The sequence below is a fragment of the Hippopotamus amphibius genome, chromosome 9 (genome assembly GCF_030028045.1).
Source record: "Hippopotamus amphibius kiboko isolate mHipAmp2 chromosome 9, mHipAmp2.hap2, whole genome shotgun sequence".
NCBI classification, from domain to species: Eukaryota; Metazoa; Chordata; class Mammalia; order Artiodactyla; family Hippopotamidae; genus Hippopotamus; species Hippopotamus amphibius.
The window spans coordinates 55799923-55820059 of record NC_080194.1 but is presented as its reverse complement, the minus strand read 5'-3'; the positions used below and the strand labels follow the sequence as shown (position 1 = coordinate 55820059).

The window sequence follows — 20137 nt, the reverse complement described above, 5'->3', positions numbered from 1 at the left end:
AAAATGTGGGAAATAAAGTCACTGTTAAAATGCTTAAGATATATATGGGGCTATCTAGGAGACAAGGTATCTTTTCAGGAAGATTTTCTAGATTAACACCATTCCTCCTGGATGACTCCTTGGATATATGATCCCCTCATCACATTCAACTTTGATTCATAGTTATTTCTCAGGGTTCTTTGCTAATTAGGTAAAATGCACAAACTCGATAAATGCTTATTTACTAAGAAAACTTCCCAAATAAAAGTCAGAACTCTTTAGAGATTAGCATTTATTGTACAACATAGCTATTATATTTAAAATGACAGCAACAAAATAGTAAGCCAGACCTATTTACACTAAAATAATTTAAAGGGATAACTGATTTATAGGGAAAGACATTAAATAAAGAAACAGTTGAGATGATCAAATCTATCATTACAAACAATAAATGACTCATGGAAAAGTCATCAGATGTCCAAAAAAAAAAAAAACCACATCTTATTTCTGACAAAAGCTACATTGGATAGAATTTGTGCACACAAATGAAAAGATGACATATAGGATCACGGGTTCAGGATCCAAATTTTTTTTTTTAATAACCATTAGTTTCATAACAGTTTCACAGAGTGATTTCATAGAGTCAAGATTAAAAGAACTGTGGTGTTACTATTCAAACTAAATTATAGCCATTCCATAGTATCTGCTTTAATCACTAAATGCCACCTCCCCCCACAACAAAAAAAATTTTTTTCCAAATATATGCTTAAGTTAGAAACATAACTGTTTCCAAACTAAGTAATCATTCTCCACTATCCATATTCTATTTAATTGACAGGCTACCAAAAGGGTCATTTCCTATATCCAATGCCTCTTTTTATGATGAGAGTGATCTTCAAAATGGAGCAGGAAGTGCTGAGGAAGTGAGGGCTTTGTGAATGATGACACAATGACATTCAATGAACTCAATTCAGTGATGACATTCGAGTCATAAGGAAGATGTGAGGGGTAGAGCTGCTACACAAGATGGTCTCAAAGTTCAAAACTAAGATTCTATGATTCAGAGCATAAAAATCCTACAGATAAAATTCTAGGACTACAAATGAAGAGTTAAGGTTCTAACTATTGGAAATATTTGCTAAACTTGATTTTACCATTTTTAATATCCCTTTCAGCTCCTGACAGTCAAAATGCCCCCAGCTTTCTCCTCCTATGCACATACATGCACACACATACATACAAATAAACTACTGTCCCATATGAAAATGTGATTCAAAGACTTCTCCGTCAACATTATTTCTTAGCTATACTGCATAAACTTTCCCCATAAAAAGGCAGCAACATCATGAAATTTTATTCACTTTCAATTAATGTGGGCACTTTTCTGCCCAAACCTTTAATTAGAATTGTTATTAAGAAATAATATCAAATTATAATTCTGTTCCTATAAATCCTCCAATGGAGGCACAAAAAAACCACTGACGAGGTTCAAATATCTAAGCCATAAATAAATAAAGCATTCCCTGGCCCTGGATTACCTGCAAGGTACTAAAAAGATTCAGAATAATGGAGAGGTAAGTGTAGTTTGGAACGAAAATAATCCTAATACGTCAAGGGTAGGCAAAACAATTTCTACTCTCAAGAGCAGTAATATCTTTACTTAGATAAGTGTGTTATGTCCAAAAAAGTATAAATAAAACAGATTTTAGAAATTAATAAAGTTGTTAGAGAATATTTTCTCAAAAGCTATAAAACTGATCAAAATATAATCAGCACTGCAGAATACTCTTGTTAATAATACTAAGTATTCTTTATACTTATTCATATGTAGACTGCTTTTCTCAAGAGACTCAAAATAGCTCAGAATAAAACTGCAATTATAGTCTAATGTTCTAAATTCTGATTCATTATATAACCCTTAGGAAGAGCAGTTAAAGATTACATGAACATGCAAACAATTTACATTCTCAAATGTGCTTATCCAAATTTGCAGAGCCATGGCCCTTGCAAATGGGAAACGACTCTCAGTGGAACTCCCCTCTTTAAGCCACTTCTCATTCTACCCTAAACTATATTATTCTCTTTATTCCTAATTTAAAGGAATCGAGTCAATATTATTTAAATGTTAACTCTGGCTCCACAAAATAACCAAATGAACATACAAACATAGCTATGAAAGAACAGAGCTTACATTTATAGTAAGAGAGGCATAACACAGGACAGCACTAGTCATACTACTTTTCAGTAGTCCTGCCACTATCCAGCCAGAATGACACAGTTTTCTTTCCACCACAATATCAATACAGAGATCTCATCATCTGACTCTCAGTCATTCCCACACATTTATTGGTCTGCTGTTATTATAACAGAATGTCTTTTTCCCTTGCTACACTATTCCTAAGAGCAATGTTCCACCCTTTTGGTGTCAAAAGTTCTACTATTTCAAAGTGTAGCATTTAGGTGAACAGAGCTGTACAAACTAATTATTGGTAGGGAGACAGAAATCACTCTTTATATACGTTTCAAAATAGTATCATTAAATAAGATAAAGTGCTCTCCACTTTTCAATCTTTTTTTTGTTTCAGTTAGTTTTTTTTAAAGTTACACTTATTCCTGAGAATTAATCAGGCTAAAAACTTGCTAATTAAGACAATTATGTCTAAACAAATGAATTTTGGTACCTACCACAGAAGTATTTCTTGCCTCAATACTACCGAGGAGCAAAGGCAGGAAAATCTGTCTCCAGATAGCAGGGGTCACTTATCAATTCCAAATATTCCCATGCTTCAAAGTATCCCTCAGCTTCCTTGCAAGGATGGAGACTAAGAATCTCTACCTCCACTAAAGGCCTCTTTGCCATCTTCCCTCTGGGTCTTCACACCCTTCCCCTCCATTTCAGGAGCAGGAACTTTCTAAGTCTTCTGTTTCATACCCTCACCTCTCACAGAAATTTACTGACATCACCAATGTATCATGTCCTGGGGACAGTGTTGAAAACAGACTCATTTTCTTCAAGGGACTTGCAGCCTAAGGAAGATGCCGGATATCTAACTATCTCCTAATAGTACAGTGTGGGAATGAAGGGATATAAAAGATGCAACAGAAACACAGAAGAGAATACAGAGCACAGACACAGAAGTGCTCAGAAGCTAAAAACATGAGCTACAGGTTCACAAAGACTTGGCTTCACCTCTTAGCAAATAATAATTCAGGCAAGTTACTTACTTTAACTTCTTTCTTTCTAAAATAAGGTAACAATACCTTATTAAGACCATAATAAGGATCAAAAAAACATGACCTGTAGACAGTAATTCCTGCTAAATACTCAACTGGTATAAAATGTTCAACGAACAGCATTGTGGAAATACAAGAGTACCCTTGTCAGAAGGGAAAATAGGATGAAATCAGAACTAAGGGTCTCCTTTTAAGAAGGAACCCACTATTAAATTAAAATGAAGCAAAGCCCTTGGCCCTAAAAGTACTTTTCACTCAGATGTGCACTGTAAAATGTCCTCATTTGACTAAGATACCTAAACATATAAACTTTTAAACTTAAAAAAAGTTTTTGTTAATGGACAAATCAATACTAAGTACAAATATCAAGGGGACAATTTTTTAATATATATATGTACGTATTATACACATACACACACACACCCTCACACGTGCATACATGCATCCTGTGTAACTTCTGATAGGTTCAAGCAGGAGACTGGCTTGAAGCTTCAATCACAAAACCAATCACATCACCAGCATTTTTCAATGTAACTTATAGCAAAGCACTGACCCTCTTTGACTCTGCTAGTTTGCTGGACTGTTAATAGAATTAACATTATCATCAATCGCACCAACACTTGGTGGTATTTTGCAATAATGAACAGAAAAATAAAATTCAAGCACTAGAAGATGTCAAAAATATATAATATAATCCTCTTAGTTCTGATCTAATATTTCAGAATCCAATAAAAACATTTCTAGTAAAAGTGAAAAACTGTTTTTGAAAATTAGGGATGCAGATAAACACACCAGCATTTTACACTCAACTCAAAACAACCTGGAAACATGTTACCTATCTTTTATATATCCGAGCAAACAAACACCTCCTGAGGATTTAATTTCTTTTATTTCCAGTCACTACTGACCTAATCATTACAATAAGATTTAAATCACTTGCCTTATTCAAACCGCTTCACTTCCAATGCCAATTTAATTTTTCTTCAGTATTCCACAAAGAGAAAAGGTTCTTTTCAAATAGTATTCCCTGTAAGTAATGTCCTGAGCACACATATAGCATGTTTGCCCAAGAACATTAAAGAATGCATTCTATATTCTGTGAACAAGCTTTTCTAGAAATGCAAATTTTGCTGTCAATACTTACACAATGGACTACAGTACATAAGCACTGTTCATGCTCTATTAGTCATTCTGTTGGAAATTTTATTTAAAAAAATAATAAAAGGCCTGCAGTGTGTATAAACCACTTGGGATACAAAAGACTTATTGTCATAATATTTGCAGGATCTCCAAAATAGAAAAACAACTCCCCTAAACTAATTACAGCTTATAGGAATTATTTTTTAAAATGCTACACCAGAATTTTTTAACTTAACCAGTCTATCGTATAAAAGAGATGGCATAAGTGATCTTATCATCATGGCATCTGATTGACAGGGATGAGAGACTACAATTCGTATTCTTCAGAGAAACCAAGGGGAACTGAGCTCTGAGACAGCTGGTGCATGTTGGCCCTGAGTCTGGAAAATTCCCTAGGTTCTATGGTACATGTGACCTTGGATACAGTTTAACTTGTATTATTTTATTTTCAGGTCTATCAACTTCATTTCCCTAACTAAAAGTTAGGGCATATTATTTAGTAATGCAATAGAAAGTGTGAAAAACCAGGTTGTACAGAAAATGGTCTACATACATGTTTTTCTTCTGCAGAATATTGTTTCTTCAAAATCTTATCTGGAAATATAAGCAAACAGGTAAAAGCCAAAGGATTCTAGCCAAAATGAATGTGTCCATGGGGGGGGTGGAGTAAGAATTGGAGAGTAGGAGGGACTTTGAGTCCCAGCACCAATACTAAAACCCTCAGCAACTCCTTAAAAAAGTTTCTCAGAGCCCCTTCAAAAATCCTGATTCAAACTCTGATGAGAGCTGAAATTAAAACTCACATGGATTCATAAGTAGCCTAGAGAGGAAAAGTTATTTATATATCAATTTAGCTAAGAAAAATGTCATACTAAATTGAAAGTTGGTAAGAATAGAGCTCAAAGCACACTACACTGAAATTGCATTTCCTTTTAGAAACAAACACTGCCATCCAAATTGAAGTATAAGGGCAGAAACACTAAAAGAGGAGATGTGACCTATTCTATAAATGCTTGCTCAACAAACACTTTTACTTGGACAAATACAGAAACCACATGGAGAATTCATGCACTGATAAGTGACCTTGCATGTAACTTTCTCATTCCATCATGCAAATCTGAATTCATTATTAAAACCATGAAGTCACATATCCATTCTTCAGGCTATCTATACAGACATTTTTGTTTTTTCAAGACATAGAAAAACAAATTATTACTATTAATTGGTCACAACCCCATCAGCATAATGAGATATAACTTTCCTGCACAAACTTCAGTCACAGAAGTGAAGTTGACACAGGTGTTTTATTTTGTTTTGTCCTGTAGTAATTTTACAGGAAAATAAGAGCATTCAATGTCTCTTTCTCATTCTAGCCTGGAATGGTTAAATTAAAAATCTAATGTATTGGCATCATTCAGTGATTTATCCCTCCTTAATTTTGAATACTATTCACTATTTACCAGATTAAGTTGGCTGTTTTTTCTTGCTTGTTTTTTTGCCTTTTTTCTTGCTTGCTTTTTGCCTTTTTTCCTTTATGGTATATAATAAGGATGCAGAAAACATCTCTCTTTTAAAATATTTTTAAAATAATAATACTTAATGTTAGTATAGCCCTTTACGAATGTCAAAGAGCTCACATACACATTATCTTCCACACATATTACCAACTCTGGGGCTAGACTGCCTGGTACTAAATTCTGGTTCTACCACCTTGTTATGACCTCAAGGAAGTTACTTAACCTCTCTGTGCCTCAGTTTCCTCATCTATAAAGTGGGGACAATGATAATTCTTATACCTCATAGGACTGTTACGAGAATTAAATGAATATATGTAAAATACTTAAAATAGTGCCTACTATATGGTACACACTACACAGGCATTAGCTATTTTTTAAAAGTATTATCATCATAAATCATCATATTTAGGTCTCACAAAAATTCTGTAAAGACAGGACAGCAGGTATCATTTTACCCTTTTCCAGATAAGGGAATCAGGCTCACAGAACTCAAGTGACTTATCCAGAGTCATAGTTAAGAAGTATAATAGAATCTGAACTAAAAAACACTGGCCTAAGAAAGTATCAAGACTGTTCACCACATTGGGTTACATTTATCACACAGCATATTTTTTTAGCTTATATAGTTCAATACACTTCTAAAGACCATAATTACTATTCTTTTAAACATTTACACACTCAAATAACTCCAGGCAGCACACACTGGTAACCATGCTAAGAACAGATCTTTTATCCAAAAGATACCTGCATCTCCTGTAAGCATTTTAAGAGAAGCAAAAGTGAGTTAGATGCCAAAGAAAATAATTAGACTGGCTGGACTAGGTGAACCTATCATTAATTTTCCAATATTTAGAATTTCTTTTAAATAGCAAAATGTATACCCCATGAAATTTGAACACTCCATATAATGGTTTATGTTGGGCAGTGGAAACAGCATGCATTTAGAATCAAAGTTCAAGTTCAGTTCCATCTCTTATAAACATGGACAATGGACAATCATGTCACTTCTCGGAGCCTCAGCTACTCTTCTGTCCAATGAGGACCTATCTCACAATGTTGTTATGAGAAACAACTGAGATAATGTAGGTGAAACAGCTTTGTAACTATAAAAACTACACGAAAATGTGTTAACATTACCATTAGCTACTTTCATTACATTGAGGAACAATACTGAACACTCTTTCATTCGTTCACCATTTTTTTTTCCTAAGAAAACTGCTGACAGAAGTTTTCTAATATAGAAGTATCACCCTGAGTAGTTTGTGTAATTGTATAAGGCGACAATCTGCAATGGACTAGCAGAGTGAAAGAGAAATTTAGGTAACCTGAAAAGTGTCCATTCTAGTACCATGTGCTTCAAGGAGACACAGTAAAATCTGAGCACAAGAAAGAACAGACCATGTGACAAGCATCTATGTATTTCTCTATGTATTATTTTTTACCCTAATAGTAAAAGTTTTCAATTAAATCATAAGGAAACTAAGTGTACATATTACCACCAGAGCATTAACCATAATAACACATTATATTTGTGCGATACTTTACAGTTCTCAAAGCATTTCATTATAGAAATATAATAAATATTACTGTTAGTTTGCAAGTATTTTAATATCTTAATATTCATAAAACTTCTACTCTTAGACAAGTCCCTTAACTTTAGTGTCTCAACATAAAAAAATGAAGGAGTTTACTGCACAACAGATTAGAACTACCATATTTACAATTTTAAGTCTGTGGTTACAAAAAGAGCAAAAAAAATATTTAATGGGAAGAAAATTTTAAATTACAAAAATAAAAATTAGAAATTAATGTGATTTTAAAACATCCCTTTTAAAAAACCTTAGTTAAAACATGCCCCTACATTTCCAGAAAACTGAACAGCATTTTATAGTTAAGCTTAGTCATTAATTTGAGAATTACAAAATATTTCCAAGAAAATCAGATAACTAGATTTACTGATGTAATGTTACAATTCAATAAGTATCAATATACCATACACAATACAATATAAAATATACACTGCTAAAATTAATTAACACACATATGGTTCAAAAAATACTTTAGAGTAATTTAGTCCCTCAGAGATATTATGAATATCAACTACAACAATAGAGTATCATAAATATAAATGACTTCAATTATTTAAGGTCTCTGGCTTGGTATATAAAGTATCAGCTTCTGACAAAGCAAATAAAACCACTCCTAATAGTATCTTATAGAATCCAAAGGAAAAAAAGTTTATCAAGCACCCACTATTTGCAAAGAACTACCATCATTCAAAAATGAAATCAGATCCTTCCTTTTCAGAAGCATTAAAATTTAAGGACCAAGTAGGGACAGCGCCATGGGGGGAAAAAGGTTTTTTCCTCTTCCTGGACTACCAGGGGTTTTTTCCCACCCAGTAATTTCAAAATCAGAACCAGTAATATATCTGACTAAAGATGAAGAGACAAACAGTTCATGTTCTTCAGTTATTTTTTTAGTTACTTTTTTCAGGAACAGAGATGAACTGCTTATGATTTTATTTATTTATACATACACACACACACAGTTAAGCTACCTGGCCTGACAAAAACCACGACATGACTTAAAGTCTAGGAGTCAGGAGATCACTTCTGGCACTAAATATATCCGTGACTTTGGAGAAAACAACACCAACCACTCCTGGCCTTCTAACACTTACGCTACCTTTGGGTAAAGTTATTAGACTTCTCTAGGTGTGTCCCCTCAACTGCAAACTTATAGCTGTACTAAAATCCAAGAAGTATCTGGATGGGCAGGGGCTTCACTTTAAGTAGAGATTCCTGGGCCCACTCCCAGTGATTCAGAACCTCTGGCCTGGAACCTAGGAAGCTAAATGTTCACCAAGCGACACAAGTGACTGAAATATGCAGGTGGACCTCAGCCACACTTGAGAAATTAACTAGATGACCTCTAATGCCCCAACTGTATAAAAAGATGACATAACTCGTTTCAGCACCAAGGTCTTAGGAATTCTGGATCTAGCTCAATGTCCAGGATATAATCTATGTTAAACATTTATAAAGAGTAAGAAAGGAAGGAAGGGAGTGGGTAAAGACAGGAGGGAAGGAAGGGAGGAGGTTAGCTAGCTTACTGGTCATAGTTTTGCCTAAGAAACATCACAGGATGATAGTAAAATTAAAACTGAGTAAAACATACATCAGCAGATGGAAAGGGACGACCTCAGTCTCTACACACATACGATTTTAAGTATATTAGCCCCTGTCAACATGCAAAGTACTAAGGAGAAAAGAGCAAAAAACAGTACATGGAAGCCAAAAGAATCCTAATGGAAAATTACTGATAACTAAAACTTAGTGACTGTTTTCTCCAGATAGAAGAGAACAGAATTTTAAGGACTAGGATTTGGAACTAGGACTAAAGTTTGAAGTTACTGATTATTCATACGCATAAATTTCATTTGGGGTAATATATGAATTGCAGAAATATTGTTGGCAATATTAACTTTTATCCATTTTTTATTTCCATTTCCCCATTCACTTACATTATAATTTTTGAGATGTTTTATCTTCACTTCTGATGATCTTCAAATGTCAATGGCTCTTAACACATTAACTGTAAACAAACACAAAGGAACTTAGGGGAATTCAGACATTTAAGGAACCCTATAGTATTCTAAAGTATTCTGTAAAGCCTACGGGGAGGGAGGGGCAGGAAGAGGTTTTGGCATCAGGTTTACTTGCTTTATAATTTATCTGATGTTCAAAATGTAAAACTATCCTTCTGAATGAAAATTATACTATCCTCTTAATCATCAGGCAAAGAAAAAAAAATCATCTTATTTTCTGTCAAAAGAAAAAAACATTCAAAGCTAAAGAAAATTCTCTCCAAAGATGGACATTCTGAATTCACCAACGTATTGTGTACCTTATCCTTCTCCTGCTCAGCAGTACAGCTGGTCAAGGAAACTCCTTTCCTTGTCAAGATCACCCAACTGACCTGCCCTAGGACTGCCCTCTAACCATCAAGTTTTGCCCTGGAGCTGGGGCACCAGATCGTCAGGTATGGTGGGTTCATTACAGCACAGAGACACTGAAGTTAAACACGACTTGGGTTCAAATGTCAAACTGCTCTTCCTAATCTTTAGTTTTCTCATCTGTAAAATGGAAACACTGATACTGTTTATTTTATACAATTATGAGCATTACATGAGAACATGCATATTAGGGATTTAGCACTATGCCTAGCATGCAGTAAGCACTCAATAAATGTTAAGTTCTATTATTTGTATTATTATTATTGTGACTATTAATACTATTAAATGTTTACTACAACAACTTTCTGCCACTTGAAAAGCAAAACTTATCTCAAGTGTTCATATTTTTAGGTACTGCCCTTGGTTATAATGGAAGAATATTATCCAATACTAGTAACAGGACAATTATATCACATAAAATTTTGTTTTTGATCTTTGCTGGGTATCCTGGCTCAATTCAAGAAAATTAAGGCTCATAATCACTAGTCCATCAGCTGCCAAAGTTATTACACCTTCTGCTAATACACAACCTCCTAACAAACCCCTAGCTGAACAACTACTCACTTGCTATTTTCAGTAATGGCAACAATTCTGTTAAGAAAGGAGATGGATATATTTGTAACTCATGCGTATTAAACCCTATGAGCACAATGAATAATGCTGTATCAATCCAGAAGAAACTCCTTTACCCTCCTCTACTTATTCTCAAATGATTAAACTCCTTATGTTTGACATTACATGCTTAAAATATTAATATTTAAGTTAGATGACACAAAAATGCATTCAACACTGATTTCTCTGAATTTTCAAACTTTTCGATTGAAGATATAAAAATAAACATAAGATATTAGCAAAAGCATTCATAAATTAACATGGCCCAAAATGCCCTGCTGTATTTCTCTGATGAAGACCAAACCTTCTGAACTGAAATGAGAGAAAATACCTAAGTATAACCTGAGATAAAACACATGGACACACAGCTTGGAAATGAATGCCAAACTGCAGAGAAGTAAGCAGTGTAGGCCATCATCCTCATACCATCACTACTTTACCAGGCAACTCCTTGAGCTCTTCCAATGAAATAGCATAGCTGGTCATTCTTTATTTGATTTCTATTTGCCTTTCACTTAATGACCTGGCAAGTGATAAATGTATCCCTTTCGTTTTGTGGTCCTAGATTAAGATTATAAAAATCTGGCCCAAGATAATACACACAGGAAGAAGTAAAAAACTTAAAAACTCAAAAGTTTAGAGTGTTCGAAGATACAGTTCTCTTTTTTGGTCTGCTACAATATATCATCTCTCTCTTTCCAAGCATTTTCTATTATGGTCATTGCAGGCAAATCTAAGAATGTCTTTGGCATAAGTGTTGTACACTTTAACTGAAAAATATTTTCCTTGCTTTAAGATATACATTGGAGAAGCTGCTATCTCCAATACCCATTCTCTCCTATTCCTTAGAAACAGACCTCCAGTTTTTAGCTCATAATAAGGCTAAAAGAGACGATGCACCCCAGAAGAGACTATGTATCCTAGCCTCCACTGCGGCTAGGTAAGGCCATGGGACTATGACCTGGCCAACTGGATATAAGCTTAAAAGGCCATATGCAACTGCAAAAAAGGTATCCTTTAAATAGATGGAACGTGCCTTTCTTTTTCCCTTCCTCCTTCCTTTCGACTAAGGAAGATCCAAGGGTTATTATAGCATTACAATAGCAATTTTGATTCTTGAGGTAACACTGGAATGTAACTGCACTAAGTTAGAAAGAGTCTGTAACCTTGATACTTCATATCCACTATATCAGATCTGTATTAACTATCTCTGGGCTTTTACTTGGCAAAAAAAAAAAAACACACACACACACACACAAAATTATCTCTTTTAAGCCACTGCTCATTTGAACTTTGTTATACTCTGCTAAACCTAAACCCTAGCTTTAAAAATCAATAAAGAAGAAAGAGTTTTCCAAGTGTATTTAGGTTTTTTGAAGTGCATAGGTTGAAACATTTTAAAAGTTAATTTTTATTATATTGAAAACATAGCATCTGCCCTTATTTAACCTACACTAAGTACTTAAAAGAGCTCAAGAGTTAATCACATCCAGTAAGCAGTCTTTGAAAGAAGGAAAACTCATCAGCAATTACTGCCAGTACTATGTACTTGGCCAGGGGACAAATTATGAAGCTTGCTCATTAGTGGTTTACAGTGATGACAACATTGGTACATAAATAGAAATACATTAAGAGGGATAAGCACAATTAGTTCTGTGTAATAAAGCTACAGGAAAGGGAATTGAGGTTATTTTCATTAAGAGAGCACCTTCTCTTGTCCCTTTAATTTTAACAACTTTGTATCAATCTTTTTTTTTTTATATAGTTCCATTTTTAACCTGACTTCCTGTGGAATGCAGGCTTATAAAATCACTCCCATCCCTGACTATCGCCTCTCAATAGTTTTAATCCAAGCCTCTCATTTAACTAAATCATAGAGTAGGCCAAGAGATCACAAGTGCTTTATCTATTCAAAACTAACTTCCTTTAAAAAGAGAAAATATTCTCAACTAATCTAGAGAGAATTTCCACTGGTCAAGTCCATAATTACATGCAACTTTTGTCCCTGGTGAATTTGAATACAATAGCATTAACGGGCAGCTCTCCAAAATAAACTTACTGCTTTCTGAACAGCTGTATCTGGGTTATTTCCTTCCCTTGGGCATAATCCTTTATTGGTTCAAGTAATGGCCTCCTGGAATTCTTTATAATACTTTTTTAAATAAAATGTATGTTACAACTAATGCATCTCACCATGGATCTATTTTTAAGAAAAGCCTAAAACATGGACTTCCCTGGTAGTGCAGTGGTTAAGAATCTGCCTGCCAATGCAGGGGACATGGGTTCGAGCCCTAGTCCAGGAGGATCCCACATGCCTCGGAAGCAACTAAGCCTGTGCGCCACAACTACTGAGCCTGAGTGCTGCAACTACTGAAGGCCACGATTCTAGAGCCCACGCTCCGCAACAAGAGAAGCCATGGCAATGAGAAGCTGGCGCACGGCAAAGAAGAGTAGCCCGAGCTCGCCACAACTGGAGAAAGCCCCACGCATAGCAACGAAGACTCAACGCAGCCAAAAATAAATAAAATTAAGAAAAAAAAAAAAAAAAAAGAACAGAAAAGCCTAAAACATACATTCTTGATTTGGTATTCTTTCTTGTGGCTAAGAAAAGACCTCAGAAAATTTTCTAAAAGTCAGATATAACAAATCCACAAGAGATGACTTTTACCTTTCAATATTTTAGTCAATATTTCTATAAAAGTGCTCCCAAGCAGTCAGCTTATAATAGTTCTAATAGAGACCTTAACCTAGTCCATTTTAACTAATATAAATGGAATTACTAGGCAACAATCAGTAAAAGACCCCAGACAGTGGTTCTCAAACTTCAGCATACATCAGGATCACCCCGAGGTCTTGCTAAAATACACACTCTGGTCTCCACCCCCAAAGTTTTTGATTCAGTTAGATCTGAGGTAGCACCAGGAAATCTGTATTTTAAAAAATTCCCAAGGGATGCTGATGCTACTGTCCTGGAACTACTGACCTATATTAATAGAAGACTACTGACGATAGCATAAGGAGGAAAGAATAAAACACACTCAGGACCCAATCTCAGCTTTAGCATTAACTTGTACACTTTTGATCAGTAAGTAATCTCTTTAAATGTTCTTCCAGAAAAATATACACAGTTACTGATTAGTTCACAATAATACTGGATCTTACCCAACAGAATGTTAAGGTTCTTCTAGGGTCCTGTTATAATGAAACCCAAAATAAGTAATTTTTAGGCTACCAATATGTTCAATATCTGATGCAAGGTGTTAATAAAAAGGCCAAGACTGGAGATTCAACCTATTTAGCTTCACCTTGTTCTGTAGCTATAGTTTCTACCACTAATCCAGTCAGCTGCCACAGAAGACATGCCAAGAGTCAAAATGTGAACTGCTAAGAATATGTGATTGGATACAAATCCATCACCACTACTGAAAAAACAACCTAAAACGATATTTCCTACTGACATCATCTCTAAGCGACCTTGAGACTGAAACTAGAAATAAGACCTTACAACAAAATGTATTTTAGAAACCTTAAAAACTCTCCTACCTCTTCAGGCTGTAAGTACCATCGAAATTCCTGGAAAGAGAAATCCAGGATCTGCTGTTTTCAAATGATCATAATTTTATGGAAGACGTGCAATTCAAAAATGTAATTAGTTGGAACTACTTTTTTGATAATGTAATTAGTTGGAACTACTTTTTTGATTATATCATATGCACCTCCCCTTTGATTTTTTTTAATCTAAGTTAAATGTAAACATGGGATGCTCGCAAATGGTAATGCATTTATGGACCAGAAATCAACTGATACCCCAGAATAACCTCAGACAAACAAGTGGTGCCCAAAGTAATTAGAGAATGAGGAGATACACATACAGGATGAAAGAAATACACATTAAATAAAATGACTGACAAAATAAATTACAGAGAAAGAGATTAAAGTAATCAAGACAGATGGAAAATCCTGTAGGCTAAGGAAACAATGTTGTGAAGATATATAGGAGTGTGCACAGAAAAGATAATGCAGCCAATAAAATAGCTCAGGGAGTCAAGAGGCTTAATGCAAGGGTAACCTGAGCCTGAACCTGAAGCTGTGACTTTACAGGCCAAATTCCACACAAGAAAACTCTTTTTAATTCTTTGAGTAGAAACAACAGATAAGACAAGCAGTGAACACTCAGTCAACTTTTCTTTATTCAGTTGTTCACTGGGCACCTATTTGACACTAGATATATTAGCATGTGATCATGCATAGTAAAAAGTAATCAAAGAAACTCACTTAAGCAGTACATTTAATAAGTGTACAAAGTGAAAAATGGAAAAACAGACTGAGAAGGCAGAATAGTACCAATACAGTGTTAAATTCTGCTGTTATACAACTTCTCTATACAATTCTGAGGCTCAGGCCTACCCTAGCTACCATATCCTGCCTACAGAATTGTTTTATCAATACCCTACACAAGAATCAGAGCAAGACCAGCAAGAATAAAATCATGGAATACAGCCAGATAATCAGTGTGCTGGAGTGAATTTTTTCATAACTCTCACTCTCTGTGGGGCAGGACATGTGTGATGAATGGACAATAGTAGGATACGCAAGAGCTACTGAACAGCTCACTGAAGTAGGCAATACCAAGCTGGACTCACCAAAGAAAATTACTTTTTTTAAGGATGCAAGATGACATAATTCCTAATCAGCTATAGCTATTAAGAAACTGCTATCTGAATATCATATTAAGAATGAAATTGCTCTTTTATGACCAAAGATATCAGGCCTATGATGACCCAGAAGGCAAAGCCAGAAGCAATAGCAATCTGAGCTGACTACAGATTTATAGATATATACAGACTGTAGATATATAGATGTCAAGACTCAACATATGTTTAGTGTGAACTACCGATCCCACAACAGCCAGTCACCCAACTTAAACAGAGCGTGTCATTTTCCAAAAGACAATGGGCAACCACATGGGTTATGGTACTATTTTTCAGATTTATATTCTTCCTACTTCCCAGAAGAGTGTAAAACATTTTATAAATTAACACATTTAAACATGACATAATATTTAAACTGAATTCACCTAATAGTAGAAGTACTTGAAGAAATTAGATGAGCATATTATCAACTTCAGTTATAAAATCTGAAGCCTTTTTGCCAAATTGAAGATGCAGTTACATAGTTTCCATTTTCAAACAAATAGGAAGCATAAACAATTTTCCTTGGAACTAAACTCGGCAAAAATTTGTTAATCTAGTGTGTAAAAGACAATCTGTAACACGTTGAACAGTATTATTAACTATTATTTTGCAGGAGATATTAAAACAATTTCACAAGGCAATTTCCTAACTGAAAATTTGAAAACTAAAACTTCCTAATTGTATAAAACAAAAGCATAACTACAAATTAAGGGTGAGATTTCTGCAAAAGGCTGAGATAATACAGTTCAAACACCAATATTTTGCTTTATCATAGGCTAACAAAACTAATGAAGTTAATCTGGGTAGCCACTTAGCATTGCTATTATAACCATAGTTGTCCACCCTCCCTGTCTATTAGAATCACCTGTGATTGTTACCCTACTTGAAGCTTAAAATTAAGCTTTCTAACAAGTGTCTAGAATGCAGCTATTCTATAATGCTGATTAGAGAGATGCCATAAACAGGTGTAATGATTCATGACATAAAAGATATGAAAGAATTTAGCAGAGTGAATTCTACAGAGTAGACAGCAATAAATGTCATTTTTCTACCTTTCAGAGATGAGGAATGAAACCTGGCATTTTCCTGTGAAAGTAGGGTCATACTTATATTTTTGTCTGTTGAGGATGGAACCAACATAGTCTAGTCAAAATTCAAGGAGTTCTTAATTTTCTCAAATTCATATGTAACATAATGTTTTATTAAGAAGTTAAAATATATATGTGGAAACTATAAAGTTGCTGGGCTCTTTTTTTTTTAATAAATGACACAATTAGGTTCATTAGTTTGTAATAATAAACATTTAGTGTAATTTCAAAAATTCATAACAAAGGTTATTAAGTATTATCATTGAGATAAAGAATGATAGAATTTTAGAGCTCCAAAGGACCTTACACATTTTCTAGATCAACCCCCTTATCTCACAAGATGAGAACACTGCAGACTAGAAAGGTTAAATGATACAGACCAAATCACTAGCTGAACCTAGCACTTAAAAAAAGCCTGAGCCTCCTGACTTCCAGCACTTTATTTCTAAGAAGACTATGCTGCCTCCTGTGGTTCCAAATCCTCTTCTTGGATGAGATTACGAGCTGCCTTATTTGTTTTCTTTACATTCTATCCCGAGCCATAGTTGTCATTTGTAAATTTCCCATAAAATTATCATTTTCCAACCTGTTTTCTGAATGATTTTACAGCTGAGTGTAAATCCCCCAGCTTTCTAAATTTCAGAGTATTAAACACAAACCTAAAAAATACCTGAAGCAAACGTACACTGTGCATAATCAAACGCAAAGAAAAATTCTTCTCTCCTGGATAATTCAATCTACAAATTCAAAGAGACATTTATTAAGCACCTCTGACAGTCAGGGTCTCTGTTAAATGCTGGCGATATGAAAATAAATATGATCCTTGTCCTCAAGTAGTTTATAGCCTAGTAGAGAAGACAATTAAACCAACAATTACCTGCGCTTGTTAAGGACTCTGTAAAAAGGGTGGGCAGGTTTCCATGAACGCATTTAGGAAGAAAATCTAATTTAGAACTGTGGGATCAGCTAATGATTTTCCCAGTGAGGTCCTGAACAGAACAGGGAATAAATGGCAGTTTCACCCATATTTAGCACAGTCCAAAACGAATTAAAAGAAACAGAGCAACCTCAGTTTATTCATGGGAAAAAATGAAAATCGTGTACGTTTTCACACAGCGGTTTAGTAACTAATAACTCTCTAATAACGACTAGCCTATTTTTCAATGGAAAAGAACCTGATTTCATTGTGGCCATATAACAAACACAGGTCTTGCATTATTTTTTTAATAAAATTTTAAATCACCCTTTTAAAACCAAAAAAAAAAAGTGCATCTGAAACACGTGTAAAAAGTCACAACAGCTCTCTGCAAAGCTGCATAGTAAAGTCCTCAAAATTCCAGGAAAAAAAAATCCCATCTGGTACAAGAGAAATAACCTGGAAAACCCGTAGCCCAAGGAAGAAAACTACCACTCATTAGTTACTCGGGAATAATGACTTTCAGCTGGAAGATTCAGACCAGAGAAGCACGGTGGTAGGTATTTTTACTTACATTTTAACGCGGGGGGATGGGGCAGGGATAAGAATGTAAGGAAAATCGTAAAAGACAAGTAAAGGGAAAGAGAGGAAAGAGTTGGCAAGAATCCAAAAAGCACAGACTTAAACACGGACAGAAAAATGACTGGAGGATGGCTCTGGAAAGAGTAATCACGAAGAAATGCAGGGAGGACATAGGGGGAGGGAGACAGTAGGGGAAAGGCTGTCCGAAAAAAGAATTAAGAGGTAATGAGAGATCAGAGAATGTAACGAACCGGGGCTCCCTCAACCGCAGATCAAAGGACATCGGAATACAAAACGTAGAGAAGCAGATAAAGAAGCAGTGAGTTTTGTCCTCCTCTTTCCCAGCCTCTAACCCCCAGACAGGGAGGAAGAAGTGGTTCCCAGTCCTAAGGAAGGAATTCCGGCGCAGTCTTCTGGAACCGGAGTCCGCGAGTTGGGGCACCATCCAGCGGGTCCCCGGCCCCTCTTCATCCCCCTCAGATGCTGGGCGAGGCCCTGAGCTTCCCGGTTACCTGGACAGGGAATCCACGCTGGGCGGCCGTGCTACTGCCGGCTGGGAGCCAAGACTCTCGCAACTCGAGCTCTTCTCCATGGCGCGGCGGGAGCAGCGGGAGAGAAAGCCTGCAGCGACTTCCACGGCTGCCGGGCGGGAGGAGAGAAGGGCGGAGTGCGACGAGCAAGGACCGCGGTCAGGGCAGCGCCGGCCCGAGAAGGAGACCGGAAGCGGCCATGTTCCCCCAGCCTGCACTGCGCGCGGGGGCTGCCGGGGACCGGGAGGACCCCGCGGCGCCCCTCGGACGCCCGCCCTCACGCGCCACGCACGCTGTGACCGCCCGCGCTCCCACGCTCTGCGCACGCTGCGGACCCCGCGCAGCCGCTGGGCGCTGGGAAACAGAGGGGACGGCGCGAGAAGGCAGAGGGTCCCCTGAGGGACCAGAGCAGTGCGGATGGAGGGAGACGTTTTAAAAATAAGAGAGAGCAATCTGGGAATACTACGGACGAAGGTCTCAAGAGAAGGAGACCAGGACCTTAAGGATGGGGATGATTATGACAGGAATGTGAGGGTCAGGGAAGGTGAGAGGACAGAGGAATAAAGGAACGTGGGCAAACAGTAGGATGAGGGGGCACAGGGACGTGGGGGGATGAGGAAGAGGACTTGGGGACGCGTAAAGGATGAGGAGAGATGAGATGGCAAAATGTTCACCACATTAGGGGCTGAAAATAGTGATTAAATACTTGTTCATTCAGTCATAATTAAAGGCTGCTTTAGAGTTAGTCAAGCTTGGATTCAGCTCCGCCTCTGCCAGTTATTTACAGTGTGACCCGAGGCATGGACCGTCCTTAGCTTCCTTATCTGTAAGACAGGAATAATAATAGCTTCAAAGATTAGTTGAGTTAATACATGTTAAGTGCTTAAAACAATGCTTGCTCCAAAGAAAGCACTCAAAAGTAAGTAGTACTACTACCCTCTCCGTAAGGGTTGTTAGGATGGAATGGACCAGTGTACATAAACAGTTTCTAACACAACTTCAAAAACGGTAGCTGTCGGAGGGGAAAATATAGGTAGGGGGGCTGAGAGGTAAGAAGTGATTGGTATGGGAAGGGTAACAGGGGAAGTGTAAAACGGGAAAAGTTCATGCTCATCATTCTGTTTCCGTTGCACCGCTGGCTAAATTCTTTCATATTTTTTAGAAAGGGCGCTAGAAAAGAAGCTGAAACTTTCGGTACTACTGTAACTTGGATTAAAGTTTATGTGGCCTGAAAATCACTTTGGCATTAATCCATCGTCCACACAAAAAGGTATGAAAGAGGAAATGGGGAGGGAACTGTTAAATGTGCAAAAGATTAGACACGTGTACTGTTGGATGCAGTGGCATTGGATAGAGGGCAAACTTTTACCAATCTTTCCCTGTCCTCTCAAATTCCCCAGCAGGGCAGGAAGGGAGGGTAGAGGGATAAAACTGTGATAAGAGGACAGGAACTGGGTGAAGGGGAAATGCTTTTGCTGGTGACTTTCTGTTAGAGAAGACAAAGAAAGGCCATAGAAAGGATACCATTAAAGAATTTTTCTGATTAAGACTGTATCCCAATCACCTCGTGTATGTGGTATGAAAATATGCAAAGATTATTTCTGTGAAAAAAATTAGACAATGAGTCGTTTTAAAACAAACCAACACTTCCTAGCTAGGATAAATAGAATAATGTTGATTTAAACTAGATTTAATTTATACTAACAACTGATGTTTTTAAGAAAATCTTAACGTTATGGGACCAGTGAAATATTAACTTGCAAGTACATTCCCCAGGGAGGAAACTAGCCTAATTGTGTTCAGTATAAGCTATAGTACCTATTACGA

The 20137-nt window shown here is 36.4% G+C and overlaps 1 protein-coding gene across 6 annotated transcripts in view; it reads right to left on the bottom strand.

Moving 5' to 3' along the window:
- The window catches only part of MTMR2 (myotubularin related protein 2), a 119845-nt gene extending 101305 nt beyond the window's left edge, over positions 1–18540 (bottom strand). For 2 of the 6 annotated variants that reach the window (XM_057748806.1, XM_057748807.1), the window contains exon 1: positions 18293–18517. In XM_057748806.1, coding sequence (XP_057604789.1) covers positions 18293–18372 — 80 coding nt within the window. In that variant the 5' untranslated portion in view covers positions 18373–18517. Of the gene's footprint in view, positions 1–9396; positions 9468–16952; positions 16971–18031; positions 18223–18292 lie in introns of those variants that run through there. The other 4 variants (XM_057748808.1, XM_057748809.1, XM_057748810.1 and 1 more) reach the window with 4 other exon arrangements.
- Between the last annotated feature and the right edge of the window lie 1597 nt (positions 18541–20137).